This window comes from Melospiza melodia, chromosome Z, assembly GCF_035770615.1.
Source record: "Melospiza melodia melodia isolate bMelMel2 chromosome Z, bMelMel2.pri, whole genome shotgun sequence".
Taxonomy (NCBI): domain Eukaryota; kingdom Metazoa; phylum Chordata; class Aves; order Passeriformes; family Passerellidae; genus Melospiza; species Melospiza melodia.
Window position 1 is genome coordinate 51,112,974 of NC_086226.1, and position 23,663 is coordinate 51,136,636.

Sequence of the window (23,663 nt, forward strand, 5' to 3'; positions counted from 1 at the left end):
TGGCAGCTTAATGTCCAAGGCATCTTCTTGTAGCATATTTGTGAATAAGGCTAAAAGTATCTTGCTGGTTTATTTTTCTCCTGGTTCTTTATTCTCCTGTTTGTTATTTTTCCCCGTATCAGTTGTCTTTGTATGGCTTTCCTGCTATGAGCAGGTATGTGAAAAACTTTTATTTTTTTTTTTTTTTTTAAATCATCCATATAGCTATAAAAACTTCCCACGGCTAGATTTCAAGCTCTTTGACAGGCCACAGGAGCTCAAGCTCTCCTTCAGCAGACACCCAGCTGGAAACAGCATTTCAAATAGTCCAGCACTCATGGCAAAGAGGACAAAACAGGTCAGATGAGTCTCACTGTAATCACTGTGTGATCACTGAAAGATACAAATTTTCTTGGTAAAACTGCCACTGCCTGTTTATACTATAAGTTAGAGACTTGGTCTCTGTAACTTACAAATAAAAGAAACAGAAGAGATTAAAAAATTACCATCTCAGATTACAGTTTATTGTCAAATGCATTTTTAAGATTTAGACTGTAATATAAAATTAAATTGAAATTAATGCTTAGTGTGGGAAAAAAAGATTGATCCTGATGCTAGAGTTTGTTTGCAGAGCATCTTAATAAGAGAATGGTAAAAAGGGATCTTCAGCTGAATGTCTGTCTATTTTTGTTAAATGCTCAGAAGCCAGCATCTAAGTTAGATTTTTAGATTCAAGATCTTATGTCTTTTATCTGATTTTGTGTTTTGTTTCACCCTTACAGGAGATAAAAACAGCCCATAAATTAGCCAAGAAATATTATGTAAGCCCCTCTCAGTGGGCTAAGTGTCTCTTCAGTCATAGTTACAGCCTATGGTTTATTTGCCTGCCAGCCTATGTCAGAGTTGCACATCCCAAGGTCAAAGCACTGCAACAGGCATATGATGTTCTGATTAAAATGAGGAAAACTGAAGTAGAACCACTAGATGAGGCAAGTGCAAATCAAAAAGTTACCATGACTGTGAAATAGAAGACAAGGTGCAACCACAGTGTGTTTTGCTGACACCACCAGGTTAAGCATACTTATGGTTAGACCTGTGTTTAAAGCCACCTTAAAATCATCTCAAGTCAGCAACTGGAAATTAACTACAGCAACTGGAAATTAAGTTCCTTTTTTATCCCCAGTATAGTGTATGCTGGGTCTACACCAACTCAGTGTTGCTAGTCTTCTCACAGATGACTTCCAGAAGGAAGTTATTGAATATCCCTGGTTTTTATTGCACTTTAATTAGTGCTTTGCAGCCTTACTGCACTGAAGGGATGATGGGTTTGTGTGCAGCATACAATTCTTTCAGTAGTATCCCCTGGCACATAGCAGCAAGTTGTCATGCTTTTCATGTGGGCACCTGAGGAAGCGAAATGAGCCAACCCATCTTAATTGATCAGCATCGAACTCCAATTTATTTATCCAGCATGCACATTTTTATAATCGTGTTAATTAAGTTCATACATATTGGCTACAGATTACACACCAACCCCTCCTTTTGTTTTCAATACCTGTGGTTTCTTATTGAGACCAAAACTTGTTTTTCTCATCCTGTTATTGACTGTTCTCAAGGCCTCCATGTTTGTCACTTTGCTTTCCCATCACTGTCCAAGGACAAGGTATTTACTTGTTATTAAAAAACAAGCCTGAGAACTTTGCTGTTTACAGGAACGAGCTTGAGAACTTGCTGCTTACAGCTGCCTTTTACTTTTTAACCAGCTGTTTGTGATTATGGCATGTCTGAACAAAACTCTATAAGCCATGTCTGAACAAAATTCTCCAACAGGCACCTTATCTCCTTTATTTCTCAAACAACAGATCTGAGTGGAAAAAAAAATTGACATGGTCAACAGTGTGACTGTTGATGTCATTTCAGTTTCTGTGACTTGCTCTTTAATTTTTGCTCCCTCTTCTGGCTGTAGCATGTTATGGACTAACTAGTTGTTCTTAGTTTTTCTTTTTACATGCGTAAAAGTTGGAAATCATGAAAGAGCTTAAGACACTTCAAAATTCTCGTCTTTAGTCTATTTACACATTTCTGTATCTTGTCAGGTCTGTTACAGAGTAGTAATGCAGCTCTGTGGACTGTGGGGTCAGCCTGTTCAGGCTGTGAGAGTTCTTTTTGAAATGAAAAATGCTGGAATACAGCCAAATGCCATCACCTATGGTTATTACAATAAGGTAAGGGTCCAGTGCCTTTTGCAGTTGTCACTCCCAATGTCCAGTAGCATGTTTTTAAGGTTGTTTCTTGCAGCTCTTCACTTGGACTTGCTGATTCTGTTAGTCAAGCCATCCTTTTGGACATGCTTACAGAATGGCTGAATCTACACTAAATGGTTCTACAATGTTAAATTTACATTCCCATGCTGTTTGGCTAACCAAAAATTCTATTGAAATACAGATATACACTGTTTCCATTTGCAAATTTTGGAACCATCTAGTGCTTCCACATCCAATAAATCTATTCTAAGGTGTATTCTTTAAGATGGCAAGATCCAGAATGGATGAAGGCTGGAATTAGGCAACTTGAAGTAGCCTCCCTCTCTTTCCTTGCTTCCAAGTTCCTGATGACACTTCATGGTAAACTATATAAAGAAAAAGAAAGGAGATGTTACTATGGTCTTCTGTTGCTATCAAAATATAAGAACAAAACCCACCTTGTTTAATTAAAGTAATTTTGATCCATTGTCTGGTTATACTCAAATATTTTGTACTGACCTGTGGAATAAAAGGGAAGAGCTCATAAAAATTTAGGCTTTTGTCCTACTTCACATGGTTGGCATTAAATGCTTTTTTTATTGGTGGCAGGGGTGAAGCTTCTCACCGTACTGTGTTTTTTTAATGTAACTTCCATACTGTTTTCTGTTATTTCAAAATGTCTCTTTCTGCAGGCAGTTTTAGAGTCTTCTTGGCCTAGTGGTAACCGCAGTGGCATATTCCTGTGGACAAAGGTACGAAATGTAGTTCATGGCACAGTGCAGTTTAGGCAGTGCCTGAAGAAATCAATGCAGATCCCACAAGTGCCTGTGATACCAGGTAATGACTTAGTTGAAATAGATTTTTTTCTGGTGAACAAGGGCATAACGTACTTTCAGAGGGATTGCGGCTAACATTGTGGCTTTTGAAAGTGGAAAATCTGTCCTTAAATCTATAAAAATTGATATTTGCCAACTTGATGCTTATAACAGGATTTTGCATACTGAAGAATTAATTATCTTGATTTCTGTTGTCAGAATTTAATACTCTTATTTGATATGTGTGAGCAGAAGTGTTTACTGTTGTCTGAAGAGGTCAGATTTATTTAAAAATCTGAATAATTAAGTCCTCTCTTACTAACCAGCTCTTGTTCATGTCTTTAGTTCTGCGGAGTCCCACAGGTGGAAGTGATGGGGACATGGTGAGCCATGGTAGCGTGGATAGTTCTAATGATGCTAACAGTGGGGAGCACACCCTCTTCGTCAGTGACTTAGTCAGGCTTGATTCCGCTGATAATCACTCTAGCACAGGTACTAGATTCTGCTGGGTTTACTACTAACAGTTCCCCAAAAGGCTAAATTTTGTAGTCTCCTGTTGATTTCCCCTTTACAACTACTGCTTTCCCTTCTTGAGGCTGTAGAGAAGTGTGGAGTTAACTTGCATAAAAAAGTACACTTTGTTGCACACTATTGTTGAACATTTCTCCTTTACTTCACATCATGCTTTAATTCAGAATGTACCATAGCAGAAATACTGTTATATGAAAAGAAATGTTTTGCTGTTTCAGAAAAGGTATGAAGCCTCTGACATATGAGGCTGTTTAATTTTTGCATGCTGTCATTTATTCACAGAAGTGGTAGTCCATGTCAGTAAAATCTTTCTGTGAAAAGAATGATGTTTGGTGAGGTGATTTGAAGGTAACACTTGAAAATGTTTTTCCTTGATAACATCTCAGAAAGGTCTAATTAGCATTCATGGAATTAGTATGTTATGTTAGGTTATGGTAAAACTATGCTTTTAAACACCGTATTCAAGTGTCTTAATAGTAGTGGCTAACCTTTGAAATAAATACAGAAATTGTCAGAACCTTGTCATACAGTTTTCAGGAGACACTGTGGGAATGGAAAGGCAGGTGATAAACTGGAGGAAAACTCCACATTAAACATAGTGTGCACTGCTCCTGACAACCTGAAGTAAAAAGAGTGCACAGGAAGTTAATAATTTAGGATGACAGGACAAAATGCATGGTTCTTCTTATCTGCTCTAGTACTGATCACATCCTACCTGTGCAGTTTCAACTAAACTTCCTTTCTGTGTGTACTTCAAAACTTAATGCACAAAATTATTCTTGCACACTCTTCATGTTTTTAATATCTTGAGCCCTTCTGTAAAGAGAACTTTGAGTCTGATCTCTGTGCTTCATCTGATATGTCTGCCTAGATTACTGAACTTCCCTTCTCTCTGCTCTTTGTTGCTCTGCTTTTTGCTCTTTGCTGTCTCTTGGGTGCCGCATTTGTCCTTGGCTATCACGGTGTGGGGTGCAGACTTATGGTGTGAAGCCTTGGATGCACGTGTGCATTATTTCTACCCTTGAATGTTACTCCTGCAGGTAATTCACCCATTTATTGATGGGGTATTGATACTTCTGCTCAAGGCAGGGATACTAACATTACTGAAAATCTGACAGAGGAAAAAATAATCACCTGCGAATGTCAGAACTCAATGTTCTATATATAAAGTTTCTAATATAGTAGCCAAATGTATTAATTGATGGCTTCTCAAATTTTTAATTCTTTTTAACATAGTTATTATTTGTTGGTAAAATAAATAGCAGTGATATGTATGGTAGATGAATGGTATTTGTCACCCAAATTTTATGGAGCTTCCTAACACCTTTCACACTCAATAACTTACTTTGATCTTTTTTATTGCAGTAATGAGTGCTAGTAGGTACTCTGAAGTGTATGAACAATCCAGTTTAACATGTTGCTGTGAAATGTGTCCATGTAGAATTTTTGTCTTTTTGCACATGCAGCAGCACTTCAGATAAAAAAAAAAAAAAACAGAGAAAAGAGACTTCCTGTATTTTTTTCATGTGACAGATTTCTTTGATTACTGTAAACTTTTGGGTTTTTAGTGAGTTACAGCTGGCAAGCTTAACTAGTATAGCAGAGGAACAGACTTATTAAAAAATCTTTGTAGTTTTACTTTTTTTTCTATTACAATTTATACTTTGGCATACAGTGCAAAGATATAGCACAGTTTATAGTACAGGTTTTTTCCAGGGCTGAATTCACTGTTAGAAGCTTGCTCAATTATGGCTGTGCTTGTCTAAATTTCTTTTGTTAATGCATTTGAGAATTTAGCCTACCCAGCAGATAAACATTTCATGCTAATGTGATAGGAAAGGAAGGAGAGCAGATACAGTGCATTGAAAATAGTTAGTCACCATAGTGCTCCTAGGCGAATAACTCATATTTAGTATAATTAGAAAAGTAAATTTGGATTAGTATAGCTGAATTATCTCTGGTGTTATCATCACTGAGTTGAGTAGGTCTTTCTACAAATTAGACATTTTGGAAACCTTAACATGAACTTTTCTGGAGAGATAACATGTGAAACAAATAAATTTCAGATCTTTTATTTTCTTACTGGAAACAAATTTAGGAAGGGAAAATGAGCTTGAAGCATGTGTTTGTATTTCTTGTAACAGGTGGTCATTCAGACCAGGGTTACAGATCCAAGGATGAACTCTTGAGAGATGGTGAGGATAGTCTTCCTGCAACTGAAACACACATAGAGAAAGATATTTCTTCTAACCTTGAAGACTTAATAGGAGGTTAAGTATGCATGTTTATGTTGGTGAAGGCTTTTGGTAATAAATGTGTCTCATGCATTAGAATACCACAGATGCTCAGTGTATTGAATTAATAGTATTCCAGTGCTCAGAATACAGTAGATTTCATATAGTTATTTTACTTCTATGTCCTAAATTATAGGAGTGGAATCTGTATAGGTAGAAATAGCCTTTTATTAGATCAACTTAATATAGATGGAAAAAATGGACAAATGTTGGGGTATGCAGTAATTTACATTCAATTTCCCTCTTTTATCTGTTTGAAATCTTGATAATTTTTTTAGCTGTACCTGTTGACCTAATAAAGGTGCTACTTTTTCTCACAAACTCTTCCCAGCTATAGACAGCCTTAGGGTCATCTCCTGTCTTCTGTTCAAATTTTGCCCTTACTTTTTCTGTATTTTGTTGTTTTCCTTACTGAATTTGTTTCATATCTGACTTATGAGATCCATTATGTGAGTTAGGGCTTTTAAAGCTCTCATTAAACAAATTGCCCTGCATGAAAATCTGTGAACTGCTGTTCTTATTATGCTTTGGTTAGTTGAAAACATACCATAGGGAGGAATTGGCAAATGCTACAACCCTGTGAACAGCTAAGCACTCTCTGCATAATGCTGGCAACCTTTCTGAGTATTGCTTCCAGGAAATGCTCAGTACCCAGTAGGACTGATCCTTTAGTTTGTTATTACATAAGGTGACAGTTGGAGTTTATATTTTATGTACCAGTGCAAATAATTACTAAGTTAAATCTTAACTTTATATATCCATATCTATCTATCTCCTAATGTTCACATTCTCTTTCTTGCAGAGATTTGTACAGAAAAATCTTATGAAAAGCAACAGCTGAATATAGAAACTCCGAGTCCAGCTGATCCACCTGCTTGGGGTAACAGTATTGTGAAAGTTCCATCAGGCATTTTTGATAGCAGTGGAAGGAAGGGCAGTGATGGTGAGTCACTGGGTGAAACAGAGCTTGCTAAAGTCCTGATCTTGTTGTGCTGTAGTGTTTTGCAATCTGTTTCATATTATGAAAAGAAATAGAACTTCTTTCAAGGTGCAGATGTCTTGCACAATGTTTGCTTTCCACCATTACCCTGTGCAGGTAACATAGAAGGAACCTCTAGATTCTAAGGTTGAAAATCACTGTTCTGTAGACTGAAATCAAGATTTTACCTGCCCTGCACTGAGAGTGTTTCAGTAATACAGTAGGAAACAAAGAGAAATAGTGTGTCCAGTCTTGATTTTGTCATCTAAACCTTGCTGATCTTGGACAAGTCTGTCTCTATTCCTGCAGCTTACATTGCCATTCTGTAATGCAGGAACAATGTATGTTGTCTTTGTGCAAAATTTATTTACTTATCTCAAGATTTGTGATGAAGAAGATTTATGGATATATAAAAGCCAAATCTTGGGGATCAATTTTTTTTTTTTCTGCCTTTCTGTCCGTTTTTTACTAAGATAAGGTAGTCAAGCTTCAGTGTAGCTTGATAGCACAGAATAGAGTTGCAGGTAAGAAGTTTGTTGGAACATTTTGGCAATTATGAGAACACATGTCTAGCTAAGAAGCAGCATTTATGTGAGACTCAAACATTCTCCAGCAGGTGGATGTGGTGCAACACGTCTTCTCTTGAGGTCCTAATATAGTAGAATTTCCATACTTATGAAGATTTTTACTTTGCTAACACAACTATCTAGGTAGTAAATATTCCAAATTACCCATAGGAAATAGGAACATTTATAAGATTTGTTTATGGCTTCCACATGCTAAACTTAATTAGTATTTTCTAAATATACATCTGTGTCATAAATTAAATAATGCATCTGTATTGACCAGACACACATTATAGTTTTTTTCAGAACCAGAATGAACTGTGGTGCTTGGTGTTTAAATCTTGAATGTGGCTCTTGGTGGGGGGAACCAAAATCAACCAGAGTAACTTTTATTTAAAATTGTAGTTTCCTGTAGTTCATGGATGTAGTACTTACTCTCTGGGTGTTGGCACATGGAAAGAACGTAGAAGCCATAAGCAGCTTTGATTCCAAAGAGTAGGTGGCTTTTGATATGCAGGATGTCTTTGCAGTGAAATAACGTGTTCATGCTAGTGTAACTTCTGAATGGATATATTGGAAATGTAGTACTCCCAGTCTTCTCTATGTAAGGAGATTAAGGAGATTTCACATGGTTTCAGGAAATAAGCATTTTTGGTGGCTATGGATACCATATTATTAATGCATTTTCTCTTTCAGAAACAATTTCTAGCCCACTGTTCATAACTCAGGATTCAGTTGAAGATTCAGTCTTTGGTGATGTTTCTCCTAAGAAGACAAGTGAAAAAAGACAGAAGAGACAAAAGTTGTTTTCAGAGAGAAGCTGCAGTTTCAGTAGTGAAAGCAGAGCTGGAATGCTGCTGAAAAAAGGCAGCTTGGACTTGCATTCTAAAGAAATAGCAATAATGATGGGAGCAGATGCCAAGATCTTAACAGCAGCTTTATCTGGGACCAAAACTTCACCTAAATCCCACAGCTTTGAAAATATCACTGACCAGCAGGTTTCTGACATGAGTGGCACTTGGAGTGGTGTGACTCAGAGTGATTGGGACCTAGAACATAGGTCTTCACCAGTGCTGGAAGAACCTGGGTTAGAACAGGAGGATCTTGAGAATGGACGAGATGGAAACATGACTACAGTGGAAGACATAAATCTTGAGCAATCAGCTGAGTTTAAAGACCAGAAACCTGAATCCAAAGATGCAACTGCTAAAAGAAATAGCTTTTATGGAGTGGTTAAGCCTATTGAAAGGGAAGATGTTGAAGTAGGCTTGGACCCTCTGTCTTTGCTAGCTACTGACAGCATACAACCAGGTTATCCAGAATCTGGGGAAAAGTTGATGTCACCAGTTGCAGCACGTAATTTGGCAGATGAAATAGAGAGCTATATGAATTTGAAGAACCCCTTGGGTAGTAAGTTTCCCAGCATGGAACTGCACAAGCCAGATAAGGAAGCAGAAGCTTCTGGTACACTTGGTCACTCCCAAGAACGAAGGTCAAGCCTGCCCTTGGATCCCATCCTGCCATCCTCCAAGTGTTATGAAAGTCGAAGAAGTCCTTCTGTCTGCAGATCCAAAACATTCACTGTACGATCAAAGCAACAAACTCACCCACAAGTTCAAAAGGAGCGGTCATCATCTTTGACAGGACTGGCTCGTTCTTCCCCGCATGGCTCACTGGGAACTGTCGTAACAACTTTATCCAGTCTGAAGTTAGACAATATACTGTCTGGACCAAAAATTGATGTTTTGAAATCAGGCATGAAGCAGGCTGCCAATGTGGCCAGTAAGATGTGGGGAGTGGTAACATCAGCGTATAGTTACTCAGATGATGAGGTAAGTGTTTTTCAGTATGAAAAGTTCGGGGACACAAAGTTAGAGGGCTAACTTCTATGTCCAGAAGATTGCTTCTCTAGGTGTTTTTACTTTTTAATTAAGTATTGACTTTTATTAGTTAATAAAACTACACTTTATCTATGGTGTTTTTCCTTGCCATTAAAAAACGCTCACCTTTCGGACAAAAGGAAATTAGATGGTTGCAATGCAGTAAGTTTTAGCTTTTTGTTCTCAACAAAAATCTCCCATTTCTTTATTAATCTTTTTATTTATATGTAAAGAAACCAAACCAAGAAACCCTGGAAAGTACAAATTTATGTCACCTTAAATGATGCCATATTGCCCTGTCTTACTTTAGAAAACTAGGTTGTGAAAATAAATTACAAACCCAGAAAGTCAGATTGGTGAGGGTCAAAGTTGAAAGTAATAAGGTACAGCCTGAGATCTAGTAAATTTACTTATCAGGAATTTGGAAACTAAGTGTTATGGTTCTTCTGTGACTAACAGAGTGTTTTTCAGAGTAAAACATTTCACATACTAATGACAAGAATGAAAGAAGATATAGAGAGATTAATATTGTAACTTCCTCTTTTTTTTGTGATGTCTTGTTATTGTGCCTTCAAATGATGTGTCTGCATCATTTTTCCTGTCTGTAATGAATAAATTTATATCACTATTGTTTTGTCACTCAGTTTGTCAGTTTTTCAATATCCTCCTGCTTTGTCCAGTATCTTTTTGAGGCTACAAAGTTTAATCTTACATCTGGTAATTTTTGTTACAATGAGATTTATCTTAATCTGCTAGTTTAATTATTTATTCTTTAGGATAAAAATGGAAGTGGAGATACTCAAAAATGCTACTTTTTCTTCTTGCATTAAAGGAAGAAAGCCATCGACCAGACTATAACTTCCCTGTGGGCTTTGAAGATAGTATTTTAGGAGACAATCTGTCATCAAGAACTGGAGTCTCAGGCCTACTTACAAATGAGCTTGCACAAAGCACTACTAGTCTTGGTAGTAGCAGCAGTGGTGGAGATGTAGGAAGACAGCATTACAGTGCAGGTGAGATTATTTGGTTGTATTTTCCTCTGATAATTTGATTATAATACAACAATCAGGGAAAACTGTTGTGTATGAAATCACTCAAAACAATGGAAGCTATGTTAATGTGAAAATATTTCAAGCCCTTTAGAGTATTACAAGCAAGTTTTTACTTCCATTCTATACTGTTCTCTTGCAGTAGCAAGTAGCTAATGCTTCTCTCTTTGTTGAATGTATAAAAAGCTGATAGAATATGCAGGAGTTTAACCATAAAATACTTCCTGTCTATGTGATAGGAAGATTACTAGCTAGTTATAGCAAGAAACACCTGCTCATTCATGTAAACTCATGGAAGTATTAATAGTGAAATATTAGTACAGAAAAGCTGAGCAGTTTGGCAACTGCAAATAGTTTCATAACTAACCAGAGACAGATCATTTGAGGGAGGAAAGAAGCAAACCCACCAAAACCAAATCAACAAAACAACCCTGTAGTTCATGCCCACAAAAAACCTAAAGCAATACATGCTAAAATTATCCATCTTTACCATGGAATAGGAACTGTTGGATACATACTTGATTTGAACTTATGTAGGTAAATAGTTCATGACTGTGAGCCTGTTGCAAACCTTCCTTCCCTCCTCTCTGCCAGATGTAAAACTTGAAAAATAAATCTAGTAATTTTCAGTTCAGATTTAATTCAGGTAGATTTGATTCTTATTTTGAGAAAAAAGATGTGTTTCTGAACCTGCTGTGGGGTTGGTTTAGGTCTCTTTGTAATACAGTACTTCAGTGATGCAAATATGGTAAAGCTGCCTGCTTTACAGAGAGAGAAATATCACGAGAGGAAGAACTGTCTTGCATAGTGGAGATAAAGTGCCCCCATATCACAAAATCTTGACAAGATGTCTTCTAGTTCCAGTTAGTTAGGAGGGTTATTAGAACTAACTATAAAGAGTGGCAGTCAACAGGATATGCAAAATTTGTTCACAAACATAATCTTGAGCTGAAAAAACACAGGAGACTTCTTTATGATGAGAGGATACTGGCGGTGATTTCTTTTCTTGAGAAAAATTTGGGCTTGTAAAAAAATAATTCTGATAATTTTGCCTTCTAGGAGTGATCCCATCCATTTCCTTCTAGTGAATGCATTCCAACTCCTTTTCCCCTTGTCCTGGACAAGGTTCATAATCATAAAATCTAGCATTACCAATAAAAAAATATTTGGTTAGTGCGGTGTTAGAAGTGGAAAATCTATGTGCAGTAATGGCATTTTTGGTATCATACACCTCACCTGGTGCTGTCCTTACATTTACTGTTTACGTATGGATGTATTATTCAAGAAATCATGGCTAGTCAACTTTTTATAGTTGGTCAATATACATTGAGCAATCTTACTGCTCTTTACCAGTCTATTTTTTCTTTGTGTTTTTCTTTTACTAATCTGTGATATATTAATTATTAATGTGATACTATTATTAGAATAATAACATAGAAATGTTAATTGTGAACATTATCTATATTGTAATTGTAATGTCAATGAGATACTCATATCTTTGGAGATTTTTTGGAACAATTTTCTTGCCTTGGTTTAACGGAAGTTATTTTGTTTGGGAATGGATTAATTTTTCTTTGCTTGAAAACAAACTCAAATGACTCTTTTTGTACAGGTGAAGTTTCATTCCCAAAAAGTATGAAACTTCTAGATTCTGAGAAATCAGAGCACAGCTCTTCACATAATACTAGTTTATCCAGCATTTTCCAGAACTATGCAATGGAGGTAAGATTAATAAACTCATAGATGAAAGCTATAATTAGTCAATGGTACTGTATGCATTGATTACCTGTTTAGTTGCATTGTGGTTGGTTTTTTTCAAAACATTTTTTTCCTGGTTTCTACTGCAGAAATGCTTAATCCTTGTAGCTTGCAGTGTGACAGCAGCTTTAAAAAAGAAGAGTGTCTGAAATACTTCTATGCATCCATCATATATATAGAGAAAAAGTTGTTGAGGGAAGGGTCAAAACTTGAAATGAAGGAGAAGTTAGAGGTGAAACAGGAGTTTTTGTGGGCTTTTAGATTTTATTTTCCTTATGAAAATTGTGTTACTAAATCATTGTGATGAGTTGACAGCAGCCAGCACCAAGGCCCTCACACAGGTATTTGCTTAATCCCCTTTAAATGGAGGACAGAATTGAAAGGGCAAAAGAAAAAAGCTTGAGAGTTGAGATAAAGACAATGTAATACATGAATTATGGGGAAAAAATAAAAAACAGGGAGACACAATCAAAAGAAAATAATAATGCAGAGATCAGTCAGCACCCTGACACCTCAAGGAAGAGCTACCTTGGAAAACACAGGGTTTTATCTCTGAACTTGATGTTACACAGTGTCATTTGGTCAGCTGAGGCCAGCTGTCCTGTCTGTGTCCTGTCACAGCCTGCTGGCTGAGTTGTGCACATAATGAAAAAAGTCCATGATGATCTACAAAGCCCTATGCAGCAATAACTAAAATATTGGAGTGTTATCAATTAACATGGAGCTGGTTACAAGACTGAAACACTGGACTACAGAGAATTCTCACAAGAAAATTAACTCTATCCCAGCCAAATTAAATTATGTTTTAGTATGGTTCTCTATTTCATTTATTACCTGTAGATACATTCAGATTTCAGATACATAGGCAATGATCACTGCATTTACCTTGGTTGCTTTTCTTTCAGCTGCAGTTATTTTGCTATATCCTGTGTCATTTTCATTTATGTTCAGTGTTCTGGACATCTAGGCTTGTCAAGCTTCTGCACTGTGTTATATAAAGGGTATAGCAAAGTAAAAAATTTCATTATAATGAATATCTATTAGCTGTAAAATTTATTGGAAGCTGTGTTTGAGGCTGGTTTTTGGGGGCCCTCTGACTGAAACAATGAAGTAAAAGGATAGAGTAAGGTATATGGTCCATTCTCCAGTTAGTCCAGGATTAATTTTACCATTTTTCTCCAGTTATCCGTCTACCTTAGTGGTGAGACTTCTATTAGGTAAGGACACAACATTCTGATTTTCCACTTGTGCTGGGTTTGCATGGCAAGGATTGGGTAGCAGAAGAGCTGCCAGAACTTTCCCCCGTGTCTGACAGAGCCAATGCCAGCCAGCTCCAGACTGGACTCCCCACTGGCCAAGGCAGTGACAGTGGCAGCAATGCTGGCATAGTGTGTTTGAGAAGGGGAAAAGAATGCTGTGTAACAGCAACTGCAGGAGAGGAGTGAAAACACGAGACAGGAAATCCCTCTGCAGATACCCAGGTCAGTGCAGAAGGAGGAATAGGAGGTGCTCCAGGCCCAGGGCAGGGATTCCCTGCAGCCTGTGGTGCAGACCACAGCGAGACAGCTGTGCGCCTGCAGCCGTCTGTGCCGTGCTGGAGCAGGTGGGTGCCCAAAGGAAGCTAACGCTATAGACAGGAGCCAGTGCTCCTGGCTGCACCTTGACCTCATGGGGAGAGGAGCCCAGGCTGGAGCAGGGCTTGTGACTCTGCAGGAGATCCATGCTGGAGCAACTAGTAAGGAGCTGAAGCCCATGGGAAGGGCTTACCCTGGAGAAGTTTGTGTTAGGACTATGTCCTGTGGGAGGAACCCCATGCTGGAGCAGGGGAAGAGTGTGAGGAGTGTCAGAAAAACATGGGATGAATTGACCACAATCCCCTTTCCCCATTTCCATGTGCCATTTCAAAGAAGAAGGTGGAGAAGTCAGAAATTAAAGTGAAGCCGGGGAAGAAGGGAGGGGTAGCAGGAACATGTTTTAAAATTTGAGATAATTTCTCATTAACCTACTTGAACTTCTAATTGGTAGAAAATTAAATTAATTTCCCCTAGTTTTCCTTATTGTGACAGTAATTGATGAATGATCTCCTTGTCCCTATTGTGACTCACAAGCCTTTTGTCATATTTTTCTTCTCCTATTCACTTGAATAGGTAGATTGCTAGAGTGGCTTTGGTGAGTGCCTGGCATCCAGCCAGGGTCGACACACCACACTATTATAAAGGTTTCTTCTGTGTTTGATTGGTTTTGTGGGATTTCTTTGCTCTTTTGGATAAGTAAACATGCATTTACTTATACAATTCAAAACAATTTGTAAATGCTGAAGTCTTCATAGAAGCAAGCAATTGCAAATGCTAAATTAGTGGCCTTTTGGGGTAATGCTTTTTCCATGTCAGAAATAAATTACTTATATCTTTATTTCATAGGTAAAAGTTAATGTGGATGAGATAATTCTGAGTATGGTGGGAAAGAAGTGATGAACTATTTCTCCCCACTGGCCTTCTGGTTAAACTTCTGTTAACCTGTTAAACTTCTATGGGTACTAAGCCTATAAAAATTGTAAAAGAGCCCTGATAATATTAATTCTTTGCTGTTCTAGGTCCTGATGTCAAGCTGCTCTCAATGTAGAGCTTGTGATGCTTTGGTTTATGATGAAGAAATCATGGCTGGGTGGACAGCAGATGACTCAAACCTGAACACTACCTGCCCTTTTTGTAAAAGTACCTTCCTACCTTTGCTTAATGTTGAATTTAAAGACCTTCGTGGCTCTGCAAGGTCAGTGCATTTTACTAATACTCAATTTCTGTCTTTGTACCTGTGCATGGTTGTATTTTTTCACAAGAGGATCTTTGATATCTTTCCCCATCCAGATGTTAGCAAGAATGTTACTGCCTATTCGATGGTCATGATTGCACTGAATGAAATTATAAATTGTGTAAACTATTGAGCATTGTTAAACAGCTAAAACCCAAAGAACTGGTTGCCATTTTATTACTTTTTTGTTTCATATTTTCTTTTTAAGCGTAACTGTATGGAAGCTTTAAGTCAGTTTTCATTTTGTTTTGATGTTAAAACAAAGCCTATGGACTTTATAAAAGCATAGGAAGAGGTTTTTAAATCTGTCAGCAAAGAATTTTTCCCAGACCAAATTTGTTAGGAGCACTTGGTTCCCGATGCTCTACCTTATTGTTTCTGCAGTTCAAGCTTCTCTGCTTGCTGTTTTTAACGTCTTTTAGTTGCACTATGAAAAATGGAACTTAAAATTAAGTTCCAGTTCTCACTGTAGTGGTTGGTCTGCTATGAAACAGAAGTTCCACTAGTTCTCTAATGCAGAAATTGAACATCTGTATTAACTGTAGAGTATGTACTTCAGAGACTTAGCAAAGCAAGACACATTTGTGTTGTCATGTGCTTAGAATGCTGTATGATCATGTAGTCTGTAATGTCACATTACAGTAAGCAACCATTTTCAGTGATGTGTCACCTATTAATACACTATTGCTGATTTGAAGCCATGACAAACTAAGTTCACTTGTAATGGTTTATGTCCAGTGTAGGATGTCTTCTTTTGCAAATCAAATCTCTGTATGTGTTAATTTCCTCTGCCTGTATAAGTTGCAGGCCTGGGAACAGGATGAAATTTATGGTGCGTTGTCAAGCTTTTTAATGTTGTGCTTCCTTCTTTTGCTACTTCTGAAAAGTGAATGTAGAAAATAATAAGTTTATGATTTTATGCTTATATCTTTACCTTTGTATTTTTCTCCCTCCCATTCATGTTGTAACTTCAGCTTTTTCCTGAAGCAAAGTACCTCAGGAGATAGTTTACAGAGTGGCACCCTTCCATTAACCACAGATCCTCTGGAGCAGAAACTGTTGACCAGTCCAGCTGTTGCTGACTTGATCAGTTTTTCAGATCACCTGCAGTCCAGCCACACCATAGCTGAAGAAACCAGCTCTGCAGCTGAGCAGGGGTAGGTAAAACAAGATTGTTAGTTCTGTCAGAAATGCATCAGTACTTCCACACTTATAGGGGTAAGGTTGGCTTTTATACCAAATGTGGTGAAGTACAGTTGTAACTTGATGATCATCTCTTTCCTTTCTCACTTTCTGCATATTTAAAGCATGCTTTTATCAGTTTGAAGTAAGCTCATTCCATCAAGTGAGTAGCTTCTAGAGATACAAATCTTCATGTCCACGGGCTACTGACCAATAGGTAAAACCTATACTCAGTGTGGTTAAAACCCAATCACCCTGTAAACTCACACAGAAATTCAAGCATTGCTCCTCCTTTCCTTGTACGTATGATTTAACAATAAGGCACTATGGGAAAAAATAAGTCCATTTGCTGGAATACTTTGCTTGAGAGAAAGTTCTGGGAGCACTCAAGACTTGTGCTGAGTGTTCTATGTCAAACAAAACCTGTGTAAAACTGAAACTCTGAAAAATAATATCATTTTTGAAACAGTTTGATGAAAAAAGCATTAAGGGGAAGGTGTCATGTTGGATGAGGGAAGAACTAAAATAATTCTGCAATGAATTGTGACCTTTTTGCTGGGATGGTTACCTTTTGTTGTAATTGTTTGGGTGTTTTTTAAATCATCAAATTTGAAATTCTGGAGTATTAGTGCCTCAGAGTAATGAGCTAATGCCTGTGTCAGACAACTAAAACTTTAATCAATGCAATAGTAGTTAATCTTAATACATTAAACATTTGAGGTGGTACTGCTTATGTTAACATCTTTATATTGTGACAATGTATTTTTAACTACAGTGAAATTTAGAACCAAAAGTCACCGCTAAATAATCTCTTTGCTCTCTACAGATTATCTGGAAGCAGACACTTTCTGTTTCACTTTGTTCCTCTGCACTGTAGTTGAAGCTGTAATTTTATCCATTATAATTAAAAGGAGCACCGAACGAATATTCCCAGATCTGCAAATGTCTTGATTGCCGGCATTAAATATGAAAAGTCTGACTTTACTTAAATTAGCTTGCTCAATGAGTTTGACACAATTTTTTTGTTATTACATTGGCGTGCAATTTTTAAATTACTTTCTGCTATACTGTTGTTCTGTTTATGACACTTAGGACATAAAGGGAAGAGGAGGTAAAGGTGAGTGTAGTCAAAAGGAGGAAATCTTCACAGATTGGCAAAACTGTGGACTGCTTTTTTTGGGGTTTTTTTTAAAGCAAGGTAAAGTTATACAAGAGCAACGGTTTCTGTACAGAACTGCAGTACTTTCAAATGCATATCTCAAGTTATACCTAGCTGCTTTTCAGGAGGGATGTTTATACTGGTCTGAGGTGCATTTTGTTCTGTGATCCCTAAACAATGGAACTAACTGGGAAAATACAGTTTCATATTAATAGAGAAAATTGGTTTGGGATCTTGGCAGCCTTCCTCTGCTTCCTTCCTGTTGCCATAGAAATGCTGAACTATTAGCATATTTTCTTCTAAAATTCACACAGTGATTTGGCAGAAGAACAGACTACAGATCCCACCACCATTACCACACATGCCAGTAATCCTCCAAAAAGGGGTGTGTCCTTGACTCGGAGCCACAGTGTGGGAGGTCCTCTGCAAAACATTGATCTCTCCCAGAGACCGTCTCATGGCATTTCAACAGTTAGTCTTCCCAACAGTTTGCAGGAAGCTGTGGTAAGTCTAGAAGCTGCATATGCAGTTGAGAGAAGAATATTGAAAACAATGAATTTAATAATATTCTACTAGTAGCATTCTTGTCCATTTGCAGAATGGGAATGACCAAGCATATTTTCACCTAACTACTGAAGAAAGTCTTAATTCAGTTAATCTAAAATTGATTTCCAATACTTTGTCAAACAAACAGTTCTACTTGATTTGAAATGGTCTCTCTAACAGAATGAAGCTAGTCTTTGTCTTTCTAAAACTGGAAGTTCAGTAGTAAAGCAATGCCAACAGCTGACTAAACACAATAGTGCAACACATGACAAGATGGAAAGTTGATTCTGTTTCTGTGCATTTACTTATACTCCTACTGTGGCAAGATGGAACGTTGGTTCTGTTTCTGTGCATTTACTTATATTCTTATATCCTACTGTATATTCTGTTAGGCTTACCTGTGGAGTGGATGGGAGAAGGTGAGAGGCAGTATTGAGACTCCTGCCTTTCTTGTGAAAAAAAGTGTTTCTCCTCTCTCTTGATACTTGTTATTTTCCAGAGACTGCCTTAACATGTGAAGTCACGATTCAGTTCCACAGCTCATGTAATTACTGACATTTCTCTTCACTTTCCACTGCTGCAGGCTTGGTACTGGCTACCAGCTTAGATAGCTTAAAACTGCACAACTGGGAACAAGTTCTAACAAATTAGCATTTTTTTTTCTTGCTCACATAATAGGAAAAGCATAGGTGATTGTTCTTTAAAATTAAGAACTCTCCAACGGTAAAAACTGGTGATGCTATTAGAGTTATTGTGCATTCAGTAGCTCCAGAGCTTCTTCCAAATGTCAAAAGAAACTCTGCAATGGAAGTTTTCAGGGCAAGTAATCCTGAAAAGTATTTCTGGAAGAAAAATCTTCTTTGGTTTTGTAAAAAACAAAGTCAAAAGCAAAAACAAACAGCCCCCCCCCCCCCAATAAACAACCAAACAAAAATCCACCCCAAAACAAATGAAACCAAAAAAACAAACCAAATTTTTTTTGTGCATGTTCTGTTTTTAGGATCCTTTAATAAAACAACAGAACCCTGCCCCTGTATCTGTACCCTACTTGAGCCCTTTGGTACTGCGTAAGGAGCTTGAATCACTCCTGGAGAATGAGGGAGAGCAAGTAATTCATACATCCAAATTCATCAATCAACACCCCATAATCTTCTGGAACCTAGTCTGGTATTTCCAACGGTTGGATCTGCCCAGCAACTTACCTGGACTCATTCTGACATCTGAGCACTGCAATGAGGGAGTGCAGGTAAATGGCATCCTCGTGTTAGATCGGCGGGTATTACCGTGAGCAACACTGGGAGCTGGGTTCCAAACAACTGCCTAAATAATTCCTGAACAGCTGAATATGAGTTCTTGGGTTTTTATCATACAAGTAGATAAGTTTGTTTCCCACAAGGATTCTTGAAGGGAGATGTGTGAAACAGTCTTCAAGTTCTAGTCAAGATGGTCTCTACTGAAAAGCCAGAGAATGAGATTCATTGAAGAATAGGAAACAAGAGGTGTCTGCAAAGACCTCAAAAACTGTAATATATTGCAGTACACAGAGTGAGTTACACACTTGAGTTTATAATCTTTAAAGTTACTGGACAGTATTTTTTTTTCTCTTCCAAGAATACGTTCTGCTATTCAAACTCCAAGTTTCATTATTACATGACTAGAACAAAAGAATGTAGAATAGATATATCTTTTGAGTATTTTGCCTTTCTAATTTAAAGGAGTAGATTGAAACCTATATCATTTTTATGAGTAGGTACAAATTGAAATTAAATATGTGTTTGTATCTGGTGCATGCCAAAAAATTAGTATTTTCCTATATACTTGTACACACTTGAACTTTAAATTCTTTCCCTCGATTTTCAAAAAAACGCCCACCTAGAACTGAGAAAAATTTTCCAAGAAGTCGAAGACAATACTAAGGAAATCTAAAGCATCCTGGAAAACTGCAATGCATTAACAGGGAAAACAGCAAGATGGAACATAATATCATGTAATTATTATGTAAATAGACACACTAAGTGAGAAGTTTTTCTTGCCTCATAATTCTTATTGTATTAGTAATTCCAGAGGCACTTAATTTTATAAAATAATTATGTGTGTTGTTTTGAGCACCATATATTTTTAATGGAAATAAATAGTTCATATTTGTATTCATATGAAGATCCTTTCTGCTTTTTGGGAAGGCCAGTACGTAGACATGCATACCAAAATGTTCATCAGGTCAGAAAATATTGCAATACGGTATGATTAGTAGTATAGATCAAGTACTGTGTCTGATGCACAAAAGATATTTCCAGATACATACTCAAAAATATTTTCTTCAGATGCCTGTAGAAAACTAAATGCTCTTCATACATTAGGATAAACTATAAAAGACAATTAAATACTGAAGTACTTATAACTACTCTGGTTGAGTGCAGTGAGACAACATCTGCTCCTGTTTGTTAGATTCAAGTTAAATAAAGTTAACCTGCTTTGTTCACAAAAATAGTAAAAGGGCAGGAGTTTTAAATAACATAACACTGTACTGGTGTTTTTAAAATGTATTCCCTTTCCTCGTGTGTTTTTAGCTTCCTTTGACATCTCTTGCTCAAGATAGCAAGCTTGTATACATCCATCTTCTGTGGGACAATATCAACCTCCACCAAGAGCCGGGGGAGCCCCTATATATATCTTGGAGAAATCTCAGTAAGTAAAACCAATGCTACAGAAAACAGAGGAAGAAGAGACTATGGAAAGAAACGATTGGTTTATAGTGGCTGAAGCGTACACAGCCCATCAATCTGCAGTATCTTTTTTAGTATCTGAAGCATATGCAATCCCTTAGGTACTTCACATAGTCTGGGTATCAAATTTGTTGTGAAAATAAGTTTGATCTGCTCATTACCTGTCATACACTTACAAGAGGAGAGGAATTGCTGATTGTTGTAGATGTGGTGCTAAATAACTCTCACTTGATTTGAATGCCTTAAGTTCCACTTCAGTTTCACTGCATTATCTGGTAATAGCTATGCAGGCATGTACAAGAAGGCTGAGTTACAAAAAAGTATCTTTTGCTGCTGTAAATGAATGAAACATTACCAGTCCCTTTAAAGGTACATTTGGTAGCTCTCCTGACTGTCAAAAAGTAAAATAGAAGAAAGCCTCATCTAGCATAAAAACAGGCAGACTGTTTATAAGAACTTAAGGACTTCCTTACTTCTGATAATCAGAAAACCTTCTAATTCCATCTTTTAACTTTTAAAAACTATGCTAAAAACTATGTCATGTGCTAATTTTGGTTCTAAGGAATTAAAAGGTGTTTATTGAAAAATGTCCTTAAAATAAAGAGACTGATCAGAAAATTACAGTTAAGAGCACAGAACAACATTTGTTATTTCCCTCAGATTCTACAAAGCATATTGGTGTAACCACAGTAGATGAAAAGCATCCCCAAATCATCTAGCCATGAATGAAGATGCAAAAATATGTATATATATTGTTTACAAATATGTATATATTGTTTACATATATAAATATGTATTATATTGCTTATATGTATGTATATATATATATGTAAACAAAGGAGCAAAGGGCCTGTTTGAGATGTGGAAGAAAAATAGACAGGCCATACAGCAGTGTCAGAAAATATTCTGAAAACACAAAATTACATTTGTAAAGTATCATATATGTCAATTTGATGCAAACATCATGTCAATGTAGTGAAAATTACTAGACTTGGACTGCAATTCATTTACACACCATGTACTCACTGCCTAATCTGTAAATTTACTTCTTTGCCAGTATATGGACTTACTATTCCTTCATGAGTCACTGTCTTCTAGAAAATAATAGTTAGTGTTATTCTGAGTGTGGCATTTTAAGTGACAAATCATGATGGTAAATGTCTTGGTCATTTTCTTTCCTGTTTGATTTGACTGTGCATTTTCTATTTCAATATATATCCCAAAGTTATCAGTTAATTGTAGGTGGCTTTCAAGAAGGGCTTTGATAAGAAAAGTTTCCTTGCTAAGAAAAGTGACACTTCTGTTTCTTTTCCTTGTGTAACAATAATCTTCTTGCAGTGAACCTGATTTTTAAGTACAGAAATAAAACTGAGCTAATAAACCATCACAGGCAACATCTGATGCTGGGTACTCTTCAGTCTCATGTATTTCTCTGTCATGTTGGACCTCTTGCACATGGATACTTGATGCATCCTGTAACTTCTGGATAAAGTTACTTCAGAGTGAAGACTATAGGCAGACAAGGTCCTTCCATTATAACAAATTTCTCTAGATTGAGTGGAGGTTCCCCATGTGTATCTCACCTTTGGAAATACTTCTGCTTATTAAAGGGAAAAAAAAATCTTTACTACTGTAATAGTCTGTACATTTCCACTTCCCAGATTCTTCTGAAAAGAAACCCTCCACACTGGCAGAAGATCAGCGGGCAACAAACACATTGTTAGAGAGCATCAAACTAAGTATTCAACACAATGATGTTATGAAGCCAATCAACCTCCTCCTACAGAAAGTTAAGCCAGATGTGAAACGACAGAGGTGAGGGTATAATCTCTTCTTAGTTTTTCCCCACTAAAAATTAAATAAGATCAGACTGTGTACATTTCATAGTGATAATTTTATAAAGACCTCTGGGGAAGATTCCGTTTCATTTGTGCCCACCAAAAACTATGTGTATTTTTTTTTACACCTGTGTTTTATGAACAGATGCACTCTATATGCAGATGCATAGTTCATCCAGATCAAATGGATGAATGTGATACTTTAATAAAAATGGACATTTTGCAATGAGTGAGAAAAATGCAGGAATGAATTACACAGATTTTGATGTTGCTCCAGATCTAGCAAATTGATGAATACAAGTGTCCTGTTGCAGTGTGTGGAACATTCTCCCTAGTTATATCTTCTGAAATTCTAGCAATCTGGAGTATTGGCTATGAAAAGTGGATGCAGTGTGAATCTCAAAGAGAGGGAGATGTGTAAATAATTCTTGTATTTTGTAACCTGCGCTGCAGTTCAAGGAAGGCTTTGTACAAAAGAAGAGACTCTGAAGTAAATTACAGCCAATACAAGATGTGTTTGAAGTTTGTCATACTAAGTCATCTTTGTTTCTGTGTTTTGTAGTTACTAAAAAGAAACAGAAAATGCTCTGCTCAGAGAAGCATCTTTATAACTTTGACAAGGGGAAAAAATAATATCTGATTATTTAATGATACCTGTGTCTGAGATTGACTATGACATTCTGAAACAAAAAACAAAAGTATGGATGATCTGAAAGAAATCCATACCCACACATTGCTTCATGGTCAGGCAGAAATTAATTAATAATAAAAAAGTGGTTAATTTAATATTTCTTATTTATTAGGCATTTCTATGGCAAAGGATTTTTTTGTAGAAAATGTAACTACTAGGATTTGGGAGTAATGTGGCTTTCTGCATCAAGTAAAAGTATTCAAGCATTAAAAAACCTTAAGCTAGTAGTCATGTAGATTGGTCATTTTTTTCACAAGCAAGGTTAACAGAACAGTTGTAGAAGCTACATAATAGAAGTCTTCAATATTGACTTTGGAAACAGGATAGTTGAAGCTTTCATTAACTCAGCCTTCAAAATATTCCCCTAGGAGTTTTTACAGGGAAATTCTTTTCCTGTCTCTGGTGTCTCTTGGAAGGGAAAACATTGACATTGGTAAGTAAAAAATACTGTGAAATGCATAGTCCCTGTGGATATTTTATGTGAAAGCTAGTGTATAAAATCTGTTTCTAAGATTCAGTTGTGTTTTAGTGAAAAACTGCACTGTCAGTCTTTAGGTGTTGCTCTTATGTAAATATAATTCAGATGGAACCATTAATTTTGACTTTGTTTGAAACCAGTAAT

General features: G+C 36.8%; 1 protein-coding gene across 3 annotated transcripts in view; it reads left to right on the forward strand.

Annotated features, from left to right (window-relative positions):
• DENND4C (DENN domain containing 4C) overlaps nucleotides 1-23,663 on the forward strand; it is a 72,990-nt gene that overhangs the window by 43,994 nt on the left and 5,333 nt on the right. For 2 of the 3 annotated variants that reach the window (XM_063180684.1, XM_063180683.1), the window contains exons 16-32: nucleotides 205-337; nucleotides 762-968; nucleotides 2,076-2,204; nucleotides 2,915-3,059; nucleotides 3,383-3,529; nucleotides 5,713-5,838; nucleotides 6,665-6,805; nucleotides 8,104-9,239; nucleotides 10,120-10,300; nucleotides 11,949-12,058; nucleotides 14,688-14,863; nucleotides 15,877-16,059; nucleotides 17,558-17,747; nucleotides 18,790-19,035; nucleotides 20,357-20,474; nucleotides 22,174-22,327; nucleotides 23,410-23,474. In XM_063180684.1, the coding sequence (XP_063036754.1) occupies nucleotides 205-337; nucleotides 762-968; nucleotides 2,076-2,204; nucleotides 2,915-3,059; nucleotides 3,383-3,529; nucleotides 5,713-5,838; nucleotides 6,665-6,805; nucleotides 8,104-9,239; nucleotides 10,120-10,300; nucleotides 11,949-12,058; nucleotides 14,688-14,863; nucleotides 15,877-16,059; nucleotides 17,558-17,747; nucleotides 18,790-19,035; nucleotides 20,357-20,474; nucleotides 22,174-22,327; nucleotides 23,410-23,474 (3,587 nt within the window). The remainder of the gene's footprint in view (nucleotides 1-204; nucleotides 338-761; nucleotides 969-2,075; nucleotides 2,205-2,914; nucleotides 3,060-3,382; nucleotides 3,530-5,712; nucleotides 5,839-6,664; nucleotides 6,806-8,103; nucleotides 9,240-10,119; nucleotides 10,301-11,948; nucleotides 12,059-14,687; nucleotides 14,864-15,876; nucleotides 16,060-17,557; nucleotides 17,748-18,789; nucleotides 19,036-20,356; nucleotides 20,475-22,173; nucleotides 22,328-23,409; nucleotides 23,475-23,663) is intronic. The other variant, XM_063180686.1, reaches the window with a different exon arrangement.